The sequence below is a fragment of the Vicugna pacos genome, chromosome 2 (assembly GCF_048564905.1).
Source record: "Vicugna pacos chromosome 2, VicPac4, whole genome shotgun sequence".
Taxonomy (NCBI): Eukaryota; Metazoa; Chordata; class Mammalia; order Artiodactyla; family Camelidae; genus Vicugna; species Vicugna pacos.
The window spans coordinates 45,070,164-45,085,009 of NC_132988.1; the positions used below are offsets into that span (position 1 = coordinate 45,070,164).

Sequence of the window (14,846 nt, forward strand, 5' to 3'; positions counted from 1 at the left end):
GAAAAAGTGTATTTGAAACATTTAGGCAGATAAGTAGTCATTGCTTCAACAACAAATTAAAGGCTTCCCTCACCCCAAGTCTGGGTTTAGGTGCCCCTCCCACGCACTCCTATAGCAAACAGAATCCATGCATCAGTGGCTATTCACTAGATCATACATTCCACATGTGTAATTTCAGGGGCTGCAGTTTTCTTCCTGATGCAACCTAGTATCTGGCATTCCGTCTTTTAGGACTAAGCATATACTTATTACTACATTCAAAGACTGATCTGTATCAGAAAATAGCAGTATATAATGTGAATAATTGGCCTGCTTTGCAGAAGACCCGGATTCTAGTTCAAGCTCTCTAACAAAGAAATTCACTTACTAGTAAAATGGGGAAATAACCTTTATTCCAGCTTTACACTTCAGGAATGTGCCATTTACTAAGAACCTAAGTTACCTCACACTTCCCAATTCAAAATGAATGTTAACAACAATCATAGTACAATCTTCCTTTCATAAGCAAGATATATAGGATTTCCTCTCATTTTAATCCTATAAAGAGGATATTTTCTTTATAAAATCTGTGGCAAACAGAGATGGGCTGCTCAGATCCCCTGGTGGACTTGCTGCCTAGCTGCACGGAGCAGGGCTGGCTGACAGCCTCCAGTTGTTAGCTTTGTCAGGGTTCACCTCAGCTTTCTAGCCAAGATCATGCTAATCTCAAGATGGCACCAGGCCAGAGACCTGACAAGGTAGCAAGTGGTCCAAGGGTGTAGCCATTTCCACCCAACCTATTCTTCTGACAGGCGTTCTTTCTGCTGGAGCTTCTCATCGGGCTGACAGCACCTGTTAGCTGTGCACCACAGAATGACAGCTTCTCCTGGCTAATTCTGCATCCTTCCTTTACCTCTCCCTGGAGTTCCTCTCCACTAAGCCATTTTGCAATTCTAAGTCCATTTTAATATCCATTTCCTGGAGAACACTGTGATAAGACCAAAGACTAGTTTGTTTCCAGTCTAGTCCATTAATTTACTCTCTTTCATTTATTTAACCTCTGCTGTTAAAATGCTTAGCAGGCTTTTTATCAAGCTGTGACATTTTGGCTTAGTGTCCCCAAAACATTTTAAGTCCAGCACAAAGTATGGGGTTTTTTTTCTTCACATAAAACACTGCAACTGTACCAGCGAAATTATTTAAATATATCCCATTGTATTTAGTGAGGATATGTTTATTTTACTATAAAAACAAAAACCAAAACCAAACCAAAATTTTAAGAGCTGCTGACATAGAAAAACACACCAAACCATAACACCACCATCTGGTGGTGCTTAATAGGAACTGTTTACTGCTCAGTCATTCAGGAAAAGATCTTTTGAAACCTTAACACCTTTGTGTTATTGTCTGTCCGTTTGATTTAATCAAGGTTTTAAAATATGACCAAATAACAAAAAAAAAATGCAATTAAAGCTAAATCAGCCGTTAAAGTTGGTGCATACATATAGGCCTTGTTTTCCTTGCTCAGAGCTTTAGAGCAAAGCAACCTCCTCTCCCCACACCAGTCACTCTAGGACAGACTATTAACAAGTCTTGCTTTGTTCTTGTGTATTTATCAGTACCTGAAATTTTATAAACATTTCTTATCTTTCAATTATCTGGCTTCCCTATAAGAACATAAGCTTTATGAGGGCAGAGATTTTACCTGTCTTTATTTATCCCCGTAACCCTCAGGGCTGCCCGGCATATAATAGGTACTCCAAATAAATGAATCTTTTTAAATGTAATGAACAGCTACAACAAAACCAGTCTTGTAATTAGAAAGAAAAAAAAAAAGAAATCCTCAAGAGAAAATTTTACTACAAAGATCTTAGGAAAAGAATTAATCGAGGCACTAGAGAAGTGAAGTTCATGGCCAGTTGAGGAGAACTCAAAGGCCTGGCTAGAAGAACTGGCTCGAGGTGGTTTTAGATGTGCTCAAAGTTGTGGTAATTACTGAAAATGAATACCTGAAAGGAACTTTCATCTAACACTATCACATTTACAACACAGACATGCAACCTGTGCTTGGACATTAGAATTTCCCCCACGTAAGGCATCCTCCACACTACACTTGGAGACTTCAGGCTACCAACTGTAGCTAAGAAAGTCACAAGATGGGACTGAGTAATTATAGACCAAAGAATAATACCATCAGTCAATTAAAAAACAAATTTAAAAGGTGTTAATTAGAAAAATTATTTATTTCTGCTCCTTTCATACAGCTTATTGTTCAGGAAACAGTCTTACATACATATCTGAAATGACGTGCTATCCACACGCTCTGTTTAAAGGCAAAGCACCACAGGGAAAGCTGATCAGCTGTCCAGAGTTCTCAGCTTATGAGCTCTCGCTTCTTGATTTTACATTAATTTCTGAAGGTCAGAAATGTCATCTCCAAAAAATGTTAAGGGGGTTGTAAAAATAATCACTTTATTCAATATTGTTGCTGTAGAAATGAAGTATATTTTCTTTAAGGGAAAAAAAAACGAAGAAGAAAATGCCGCATAACATCGTTGGTATGTCAGTACAGGCCAGCGGGAAGAAATACTGATAAGCTTGTCTCTTTGATATTAAGAAGACCTTCTAGTCCAAGCTTTACCATGCTTCCTATGTTTTCACTAGATGTTTCTTTTCTGCTTTTCATCCTTTTCCATATTTTGTATCAGAGGATTGGTACAGCCTTTAAAACATCATTAACAGGAGCAAATTCAATATCCATGGTTCTCTTCTCAAAAGGCACTCTAACCCATCAGATAGCCCCTGTAAAAAAAATTATAAACACAAAAAACGAAAAGGAAGCAACATTTCAAAGTGTCCCAAACAAATTTTATGATGAATCAAATGACAATCTGAAAATATAGTTGTGATACCTCATCATGGTTCTTATTTCATATCCCCACCACCCTCCTCAATAAATATATACATTGCTAGGCCTTGGGTCCATTACCCTTTCCCCTCAAAGGACAAAGCTACAAACCAATATGCTAAACAACACAAGATGCAGGGGGAAAAGCAAAGGAAGTGTTTGTTATGTGAAAGTTAAAGTTAAGAGTTGGAATCAATTTCCTTTGATTTTGATTTTCCTTTGACTCTCACAACTGCATAAACATTTTTATGGGAAGAGGTTGGTGTGGATTTCCTACAAACCCTAATATTACCAAAAAAGAAGGTGGGGGGATCAGAAGCTGTTCATGCCTGGGAGGTGAGCCCTTGACCCCTCCAGAAACAGAGGTGCAGAAGCGTCTGCCCTGCACCTCTGTTTCTGTAGGAAATATCCTGACAGCAGGCAGGGGTGTTAACTGTAGCTGTTGAGCAAGTCAAACTTCATACTAATCACACAGGAGATCCTTGTTCGAAATGTACAACTTAGGCCCTGAAATCCGCTTCAAATTAAAGCATTAAGTTTGCTTTTATAAAGTTCCAAATCCTTTCTTTTGCAATAAATCCTTGCAACCTATTATTAATTAAAGATCTGCAGGATCAAGAAAAAAAAACAGAAAAATTGTGTAAAGCTATTCACATTAAGAAAGGATTCAATACACCCTGTCTCCGCTGATGCCTTTAGAACTTCTCTGCTTTTGACCCTGCTTCTAACACTTGTGGGTAAGCCTAGGCAGACCTCACTCAGTTTCCTCATCTGTAAAACGGAGTTACATCAAAGGGTTTGAAGTATTATATAAGAGAGTCTACTAACACAGTAACTGCCATTCATGGTAAGAAGCACTGGACAAATGTTAGCTATTATTAGTTCAGGGTCTCAAGTTTCTTCATCTCTAAGGTGGGGATTACAAACTGCTCCAGAGGGTTGAGATCTACTACAGTGCCTGACGTATCAGCAGACACAATGTGATTTTCCTCCTTTCCAGCTCCTGGACTCCCCCAACTCCCTGGAGGGCTCGGATCCACCTGCAGTCAACGTGATCTCCCTAGAACTCATCAGCCCCTTTCCTTCTGCTTTATCAGCCTGGCCAACCCACACTCCGAGTACAGAGAGAACTTTCATCTCACACAACCGCCTTCATGACGACTCTGATACAACCCAGTACTTCTCACCTCTACTCACCCCCTCAAAATTGAATAAACAATAAAAAGGCTCTTAGGGTACCTAATGGCTTTGAAGACCTCCACATAAATATGCTACTATAATGCCTGTTACTTCACAAAAAGCATACTTTAAGACTTAAGCTTCACAAGACAAAAAAAAAGTTTAACAAGAATAAAAAAGGGTCGAGAAGATTTTAAGTCAGTGTCCACTAGTACCTGCACCAGTGGAAATTACTCAACAGCTGGCTTCCGCAGTGAAACAAAAGTCCTGAGGACTCTTTAGGGACAGCTGTCAGCGGCTTTTGCTGATATGTGAACGCTGACTTTTGGACATCTGTCTCTTTCTCTTTTTTTTTTGGACATCAGTCTCTTGATACAGCTACATGTTTGTGGTATTCTTCCTTGTAATTAGTGTATGACCTCTACTTATGCATCAAACAAAGCCATGTTTTAATTTGTACAATTGTATTTTCAGCGAAGATGTCAGGTCTTTAAAAAAGCATACAACAGAAAACATACAGCTAGTAGTACCACTCCATTGCTACTGCTTTCCCCTTTTTAAAGGCACCTCTTGCTAAAGATGGTATCAGATTCTTTGTGAGAATACATCCCTGGAGGTTACCATGATGCATTGATTAGCATGGCCATCCTTTATCTCGGATGCTAGCCACTTATTTGATGGGAAAAAACTCATGGTTACTGGTTACTGTCTTCTTGTTGTCATTGCTGTTCCACGTATATATCAAACTGCTTATATACATTGGGACATCAAACAGAATGTGTGCACAAAAAGAAAGACACTTCCCCTCCTTGCTGGTGGTACTAACCACACCCCTATCATGTGCAATATGGAGGTCCACACACTAGGCTCTTTTGAGGCCTGCAAATATTCCAGAAAATACAACATTATTGCTTCCCTTTATTTTCCAAAACTATCCATTGCTTCTCCCCACTCCATACCTAAGATACCAGGCATTAGGAGCTGTAGATGAGAAATCTTACCAAAGAAGGGACCATAGTGGGGGAGGGTATAGCTCAGTGGTAGAATGCATACAGAGTGCACACTTAGGACGCATGAGGCCTGAGTTCGATCCCCAGTACCTTCACTGAAAAAATAAATAAACCTAATTACCTCCCGCTAGTCCCCCTCCAAAAAAAAAAGGGGGGGGACCATAAATTCCTTCCTCTTAGAAAGTTAAATCTTAAGATTTAGCTGCACAACAAGTTACACAAAGCAGCAATTCTTTATTTAGACTACTGTTCTGCTTTGATTACATCTACACATAATTTACACCAGAAACCCAGAGAGTATACTCTTTTTCTTATTGTTATCTTAGTTAACAATCTCAGACACTGGCCTATAGGATGGGGACAAGATAAATGTTTACGTAAATAATTGCAAAAGTAAGATGAAAGCAATCCAGAGATTTAAACACTTCTCAGAGCTTTTTTGTGAGCAGCAGATAGCTGTTATCCTGAAAGCCAAATGCTTGCACTAAAAGAAAAACACACATCCTAAGAAGACTTAAACCCTTAAGGAAGAATAGGAAGCTTAAGTAGAATGGGAACAAATCTGGTTCTGTGAGCAAATCTGCCCACTTCTTCTGCTCTGCTATATGCCTCCAAAGGTTCCTTCTGTTTTGGTTGTTAACTTTTAATAGCCTCTTTATGCTCTCTGGGAGGATATTTTTTCTTGTTTCACTATGAAAAACTTCAGTCTCTTCCTATCAGTCTACCTTTTCCAACAAGGGCAGGACAAAGAGGAACAAAAAGAGGAGGCTGGAATAAATCAGTCTTCAAACAATTTAGCAAATGGCCAAAGCTTTTCCAGGGACAAAAATAAGAGCTATTGGCAGAAGAGTCTGAAAGAGCCACAGGGCCACACAGATCATCAGCTGACAAAGAACACTGCTCTCTTTTCCCATCCTGGAGGGCTAAGACGGGAACACGAGTGCAGGATAAATACTCCTGATTTTCCAGAAGCCTGTTCCCTCTATCCCAGATGTGTTATGGACACAGACAGCTTAAGCCACAGAACAAGTCAACTTGTGAAATTCAAACAAATTCTTGTATTCCCTCTTATCTCTTACAATAAAATCAGAAAGTATCAGTTTTAATAAATAAAGTATAGTTCCCACTTGATATTTAACATATTCCCTAAAAAATAAACTTTCTAAGAGTTAACCTTTTTATGTTTGCCCAAAGTTCCTGTAGTTACTAATGTATCCATAGGTGAAATCAGAGTATAGGGAAATATGATCAGATCTGTCCATATTTCAAACGAATGATCTTAAATAGAATGATAAAAGTTGCCATATAATCAATTTACTTTTGTTCTAAAGACGGTGCAAGTTTTCTCAATCAAAATATTCATTACATATATGAAATCCTTTCCTCAGTTTTTGAAGAGTCAGTAACTCTCCATTCTGTCCAAGGCTTAATGGGTTTTCCTCACATCAATATTCAGAGTATAAATATATCTATGTACATGCATGACTGGGACATTGTGCTGTACACCAGAAACTGACACACCGTAATTGACTGTACTTCAATAAAAAGTAAAAAAATTAAAAAATTGAAACATTAAAAAAAAAAACAGCAGCAGCAACTAATAGCTTGAAAATATTCCCCACTAATACTATTAATATGGGAATTCCTTATGTTACAGATTAACCAAAAAGCACTTTAGAGAAACATCTCCAGCCAGTGATCACTGATGCTACAATAAAATGACTGAATTTTCTCATGAACGTGAATGGAAATAAAAGTCAGGAAGACCTATTGGTTTCAATTTTACTTCTACCTATAACCCTGAGCAAGTCACAAACTCCTCATCTGTTTAAATGAGGGGTGAATTAAGTCTCCTATGATTTTATATGATCCAGGTAATTATTTTTACGAGTTTTCAGGTTAAGTTGCTGATTACACAAAATACTTAACAACTTACGGCAGTTTCATTCTCATGAATACTCTAGCCATGAAAAAACTCAATAGGACACAGACGAATCCAATGAATAGAAGAAGAAATCTATTGAGTTTTGGAATGTTTGGTGCATTGGATCGGTCCAGGATTATGAAACCTAAACCTCCCATTGTAAACAGGAAGCTGGATGCGAGTCCTTCCATAATATACTGTCCATTTACTCTGAAAAAGAAAGACCACAGCAAAACAATAAATGCAAATTTCCAGAAAAATTTTAAAAACTTTCCCTAGATTGAAATTCCTATTCCTGCTAAAAATTTTTGTGCTTATTTTTTATTCTTACCTTTACAACTATTTTCTATTTCTGGATATCATTTCAGCAAGCATCTATGCAGAGTCTATTATGTATCAAGCACTGTTCTAGGTTCAGAGGGTACAACAATGATCAGGAGACAAAAATCTTTGTTTTCATGGAGCTTATGTTCAAAAAAATTTTTTAATTTTAAAACTTCGACTAATGCAACTGTCTCTGTAAAATTAAAACTTATTAAAAGCCAACTATTGTATGTACATGACCCTTTAACCAGAACTTTAGGTTTTAAAATTTCTCCTATTTAAATTTCTACTATCAATTTCAAATTAATTTTGAATTGGTTAGAAATGTTTCCTGAATTTTATAATAATAAATAAGCCTCTTGTTTCAAAGGGAAGTTTTTTCAAGCAAGTGTTCTTAACTGAGGCTTTATGAACCCCACAAAGATTTCCAGCAATCTATAAAGCCTTATAACTATATGCAAATTTTTGCATATATGTGTATCTGATTTTTCTAGGGATGAAAAGCTTTCAAAATTCTTGGAGCTCATGGACCCCAAAAAGCAAATCACTCTATTAAAGATATGATTTACACATCAGCATATGTAAAGAAGAACTAATTGTATTAATTGAAAATCCAACACATATAGCGGTTCCAGAATCCAAACAAATGATGACACTGTCAAAGGTCTCCCTACCAACAAGATCTCCTGGCATCCAGATCCCCTCCACAGAGAATCACAGTAATCCTTCCAGGAATATTCTACACAAGGAATACCATTAATGTAAGTGTAAATACAAATATACGGCTACATTTAGGGAGATAGTTACCAAGAAGTTTTTAGAAGGCAATACAACAAGCATTTCTCAGATGAAACAAACCACACTGCAATGGTGTTCATTGCTGACATAGAACTCACAAGGTTCAAAATCAGTTTTCTCATTTAACAGTTTATTCAGGGATCTACAAATTTTTTCTTAAATAATCAGACTGTATATATCTCAGGCTTGCAGGCCATATTGTTTGTGTCACACTTAACCACTGTAGCTTGTAAACAGCCATAAACAATATAGAAACAAATGTACGTGCCTAATTCCAATAAAGGCTGACTTACAAATAAACAGGTACCAGTGGTTTGATGAGCCCCAGAATAATCTATAAATGTATTTTAAACTGATACCCTCCCTTATATACGTGGTCATGCCAATCACTGTGAAATATTTTATTCCCTAATGAATGAGTAAATGAATAATATACTTCTACTCTTTTTCTTGTCCACTTCCTGCAATCTCTGAATTTAGCATTTTAAATTTAGCTATTGTCTAAATACAGATGGATCCAAGCGGTCTCACTATATTTTTAAATAGGTAGGCATGCCCCAGCAATCTTCTTTCCCACCACCAAATCATTCAGAATGGTACCTTTTACCTGTAGGCCAAGAAAGCTACTGGTCTCTGATGCCCATGTTCGTCAGTCATAGAGCCAACACTTGGAGGTTCGACAATAACATCATAAATTATTCCTGTGTGAAAGACAACAGCATAGATTAGATTGGATTCCAATTATAACACAGAATTACAGTTTTCATCTGTCTCTAAAGGTTCATTTATATTTAAATAGGACTGCTATGATATATTATTGTCATCAAATGAGGCCCAGCTTATCCCTGATAAACCACTTATTCAGATAAACCACCCAGAAATTCAACTCAGTATTTTATTTGTTTTTTTATTGACGTAAAGTTGATATACAATATGATATTCAACTAAGTATTTGAGAATGACTTTTAAACAATACTATCTCTAAAAGAGGTATTTCATAAAAGAAATTTATTCAGTAACTGTTTCTTTTTTTTTTTTAATGGAGGTACTGGGAATTGAACCCATGACCTCATGCATGCTAAGGACATGCTCTACCACCAAGCTATTTCCCTCCCCCAGAGTAACTGTTTCTAAACTCAAGAATGACTCCACAATAAAGGAGATTTAACATTAAGTTCATTTTAGTTCAAGAAAATATTCCACATATGCTTGGATTTGTTTCAATAAATTGAGAGGTAACTAGAGAAATCTTGCTTAAAAGTAAAATGAAACATTTTAAAATCACACCATTAGGCAGACTGGCAATACTAGAGATTCATGATCATTAATGTTGATATCCATCATTGTGTCATAATTATCATGATTATTAATATTAATGTCCATCAACATTAACAGTTTTCCCAGTCTTCCACTGTCAACATCTACTCTTCATCTTTTCCACTAGTTTCCACCATCCTCACTTCTAGCTTTCCCTAAGCATAGCAAGACTGTCTCCTTCGGCCCTGACTAACAATCACAAAGGGATTCCCTAATCACCCCCCCTCGCCAAATCTACAAAGTGGTACCCAGCCTCACCTCCTTCCCTCCAGCTACAACACAGGAAGAGTCCCTCCCCTTATCAATGTGTGATCCCTTTTGCAATAATCAGGACTCGGTCCCCTCTTGCCTCTTCAGAGACTTTGTTCCTTTGGATACCTCAGTCCTGTATTTTCAACCTCTTGTTCCCTACATCAACATTCCCTTGACTCTAGATCCTCCTGGTTAACATCCCATTTCTATGCTTCCTTTCTGAAAAATAGGCAGGTTTCCTTCCGGGAGAAAAATACAAAAACAAATTTGCTATCTCCACTTCCTCCCCCTTCATTCAACACCCTCCAACCTGGCTTCTGTCACCACTGATATTACTCTTGCCAAAGTGGCCAGTGACCTCCATGTTGTCAGATTCAAAGGACACTTTTCAGCTCTCATCTTAGGAAGCTTCCCAGCAGGACTTGATCCAGTTTACTAAGGCCATTTTCTTAGAGGAGAAAAAATGGCTTCTCATGGCCTTTGTGACACTCCTGTCCATGTTTTCTTGCTACCTCTCTAACTGAGCCTTCTCTTCTAGGGAAGCACTAAGTGTATGGCATTCCTTAGGGCTTGATCCACTGTCCTCTTTTCCTACATTCTCTCCCCAGTTGAACTTATTCCTTCAGGCTTTCGACTCTAATAACTCTCAATGTGCCAACACCTATCAAATAAAGTTAGCACCATTAAAATTATATTTTATAATATATTTTATAATAACTATAAATGGAGTATGACATTTAAAAACTGTGACTCACTATGTTGTACACCTGAAACTTATGTAATGGTGTATATCAACTATACCTTAATTGTTAAAAATTAGCTGTAAGCTCCCTAAGAAGAGAAAATTTGTCTATGTTCTTCAATATCTGGCTTGTGTGAGGAGTTCAGAAAACATGTGTTATTGACTAACATAAACCTCTTTTCTCAGTTCTAGACTCCTATCTGCAAACTTGATATTTCCAACTATTTACATTTGGCTATGTCCAACTATGATATATTCCAAAAAGATCTGGATTCACCATTCCCCACCAAAAAAACTTCTTCAGTCTCAGAAAATTACACTTCCACCTACTTGTGCTTAAATCAGACACCAATAAGATTGCTTCACACTTCATTCTCCTCCTACATCCAATCAATCCATCATCAAGATCTACTGAATCTTGGGGGGAGGGTGTAGCTTGGTGGTAGACTGCATGCTCAGCATGCACAAGATCCTGGGTTCAATCCCCAGTACCTCCATTAAAAAAACAAACAAATAAACAGATCTACTGAAACTACTTTCAAAATATCTTTCATTAAATTTTCCTCCATCTCTGCTGCCACCAACCTCGTCTAGTATAAATGAACCACAAAACTCACCTAACTGGTCTCTCAGTCCTATATAGGTCCATACTTTTCCCTCTGCCTAGCATACCATTTCCCCTAGTCTTTCTGATCTTGGCTAACATGTCACTTCCTCAGAACCGCACTCCAATGTAAATGATGTTCCCAACTCCCATTATTGTCTCATAACCTCTTGTTCCTTTCCTTTAATGCATTTGTGGAAGTTCGCAATGGAAAAAAATGTATGTGATATTTAACATGTCTCAACCATGACATTATAAGCTTCAGAAGGGCAGGGCCCTTACCTGTTTCATTCACTGTTGTCCCCAGTACCTAGTGCCTGGAACTTAGTAAGGACTCAGTATACTATTTGCTGAATATTTCTCAGTAATAAATATTGTTTATTTATAAAGGTATACCCACAGTTTTTACAAGAGACTCCTTTCCAGTGGCAAACCAATTCCTTGAATGAGACAGCTTGGCCACTAAAAGATTTCCTTTCACTTTCCCTGGAAATTGGGGCAAAGAATCTCCCCATTACAACAATCCAGAGGGAAAGTGGCCAGAATGAAAACTGTGAAGCTTCTAGCAAAGGCCCTGGCTCCAAAAGAGGTAGAGTTACAGAAAAGATTTCTAGCAGATGAAGACTTATTTTTTTAAATGCACTTAAAATTTTGTTTATTCAATACAACACCTATTAATGTGCCAAGCAGGTGTTAATGCTAATGCACTGCTAGGATAATATCTTACCAACGTAAAAAATATCTAAAATGTAATTTACTTAAATGCAATTTATTTAAATAAGTTAACTGTTACTATTCTAGATTTGGGAGGAGGGTAAATCCAAAGGTACACCCTAGAACCAAGCCCACATAATTTCTGATGCTTGCCTCTTCAGTGCCAACTATTCTCACAAAACATCTATGAAAATGAAGATGTCTATGACTATTGCCTTAAAAGTAAAGCCATCTGCTCTTCCTTTCCCTAATCTATTTTTATAATTGGCAAATTAAATATCCCACTTTCCAAAATCTAAAGGTGCAGTAGCACACAGCTGCGTAAATCACAGAACCGCGGCCTGAAAGGGTGGTGGCTATGAAAAGACTGTAGCTTGATTGCCAGCTCACCACTATACAAAGAGACACCCCTTCTGCAAGGGACAGGATAAGATGATAGTGCAGCAGTGTTCAACAGTAATGCTATTTTCCTTATTCTTTAAATTCTCGACTTCCGCTCTTTGAAGTAAGATAACCTTCCGCAAATCTATCCTCAATCTCAAATATTTATCCAAACCGTGGTTTCAGAAGTTCCCATTCATATTTATTGTTGACTGGGACAAAAGCAACACCAAACCCTTAGGTTTGTTAGCTCAAACCTAAGGACTCTCAACTCTCTTTCAAGGATTCAGGGTCCGTAGACAAAGAGAAGGTAAGAGAGTCCCACACTCTCTCGACCAACCGTGGAAGCAGAATGGGCCAGAAAAGACTTTCCCAGGACCTCCGTCAAACAACTTATGGCATGCAAAAAAAAAAAAAAAGAGCAACAATCTGGGCTTGAAAAATACATTATTCGACTCGGATCGCTTGGCTAAAAGATTAGGAGAGGGAGAGCAAAGGGAGTGAGAACACAAGTCCTCTCAAGATACAGGACAGGGCGGCAGGGCAAGTAAACCCTTGGGCCGTTAACACTTGGGACCCCAGAACTTCCCTCCATCCTCCGAAAAGATCGAGAGCAGAGCGAAGATTTCCCGGGCTGAGAGCCAGACGAGCAGACGCGCCCCCGGCGCGGGCCGGCTCTCCGCGCCTCAGCGCCTCTCGGGACCCAGTCAGGCCGTTACCTCCGGTGATGAGGAAGTAAGACACCACCACCAGAGCGTACACCGTCATGGCCGACGGCATGTGCACCCAGGGCGGCTTCTTCAGCTTCAGGTTGGGGCATTCGAGCACTAAGAACGGGACTCGGTACAAACTCTCCATGTCGGTGGCGGCAGCGGCAACTCGGCCTGGAGCCCCAAGCGCCACCCGGAAACAGGCCCGCCCCTCCCTTTCGCCGGCGCGTGCGCGGGAAAGGGACCTGCAGGTCCGCAACGCTCGGAAGCAGCTTATATGCCGATAGAAGAAAAGGAGAAGCTATAAAAACGTATAAGTGATGAGACTCCAAACTATGTACTACTGAATCTTGAGAAATATTAATTTGAATGAGAAGCTCAGTTATTGCCAACGTATAAGCGGGTGATTTATGTACCTTCAAGGACCTGCAGGGCTTCAGACGTGGCCAAGCTAGAGAAGCAGGAGGAACCGAATCCTTCTGAGCCCCTCCCACTTGCTGATGGTGGGGATTTGGAAGCTGATTGGACGTGGGATGCTCTAGGTTCCCAGAGCGGGAGGATGAATGGGGACGTTTGGAAAGCTCTGCCTTTTGTATTACTGGATTTGTCAAGAGCTTGAGAAAGTCCTACGTTGCTGAGCTTTTCCTTCCTGAAAAAATAGTGGTGATAGTAATGATAACAATCGTCACTTATAATTGGTAAATTAATATATTATAAAATTGAAAAATATGTGCCCAATTTAGATCTATCGCAAATGTCAGATCATCTCCACAAGATGCCTAAAGCGGATACCTTGATGTGACCAAAATACTGTTTTAAATAACCCGTGTCTTCCCCTATTTTCGTAAATGCTATATCTACATTTAAGTATGTAGTAGAGAGGAAATTTTTTTTTTCGGTCAGATAATAAGATACAGTTTTAACCTAGACTTATTTCCAAAGACATTTTGCAGTTTAGATGACAGTCTCTTGAACTATGCTGTTTCCCTCTCGGTTCCCTGTAAGCACGACTATGTTAGTTTCCCCAGCTCAACCAGTATTTTTTGAGGGGTAACTCTATGCCAGGCACTGTGTGAGGTACTATTATGTCTCATGACCTATACAAACTCTTTCAGATGCAATATTAAGTTGTGGATTTTGTCGTTATTGTTGTCATTTTAAACTTTTTAAATTAAAATTTGCAAGTAAAACATAGGTACATGCCCACTGTCACCACAGAGAACACATGGAACAAGTTTCCTTTCATCACTGCTCTCATTTTAGTTCTCCTTCCAGAGGTAGTGAGGACACTGGGATTAGCTCTGGAATGCATAATTGGAATAAACATCCTCAGATATGAGAAGACTCCCCACCTTGGTTTCTGACCCACAGAGTGAGGACTCTAGTGGTGGGAAAAGCTAAATGGAACCAACAGAACTGCCTTTCCCTCCAAAATGATAAATCAGAAGTGACTACACAGGTTGATGCTACCCTCAAGGACTTGAAAGATGCAGGGTGGCCATTCCTACCACATTGCATTCAGTTAGCCAATTTGGCCCTTGTGAAAGAAAGATGGATCTTGGAGAATAACAGTCCATTAATGTAAACCTAGTCATGTAATGCTTCCAACTGCAGCTGCTGTTCCACACATGGTTTCATTGCTGGAGCACATCACATCCCCAATAGCCATTAGGTAGTTATTGATCTGCCAGGTGTTTTTTGATCTACACACTGGTAAAGACCAACAGAAGAAGTTTGTTTTCAAATGGTAGGGTCAGCAGTACAACTTCACAGCCCTATCTCACGACTATATCAAATTTCCAACCCTATGTTATAATTTGATTTGTGGGAAACTCTATTGCCTTTTCATTCACAGGATATCACACTATACCACTGCATTAATATTATGAAGATTAGACCTAGTGATCTAAGTAGCAACAACACTAGATACGTTGGTAATGGTAAGACACACACTTGACAAAGAATGGAAAATAAGCACAGTAAAACATCAAAGGCTTCTCAGTG

The 14,846-nt window shown here is 38.8% G+C and overlaps 1 protein-coding gene across 1 annotated transcript; it reads right to left on the reverse strand.

Moving 5' to 3' along the window:
- Window positions 1-2,203: 2,203 nt before the first annotated feature.
- OSTC (oligosaccharyltransferase complex non-catalytic subunit) lies at window positions 2,204-13,193 on the reverse strand. The gene is made up of 4 exons (XM_006212058.3): window positions 12,852-13,193; window positions 8,730-8,823; window positions 7,013-7,210; window positions 2,204-2,781 (listed from the first exon to the last, which is right to left on the reverse strand). The coding sequence occupies exons 1-4, from the start codon at window positions 12,988-12,990 to the stop codon at window positions 2,763-2,765; spliced, it is 450 nt and encodes a 149-aa protein (XP_006212120.1). The 5' UTR covers window positions 12,991-13,193; the 3' UTR covers window positions 2,204-2,762.
- Between the last annotated feature and the right edge of the window lie 1,653 nt (window positions 13,194-14,846).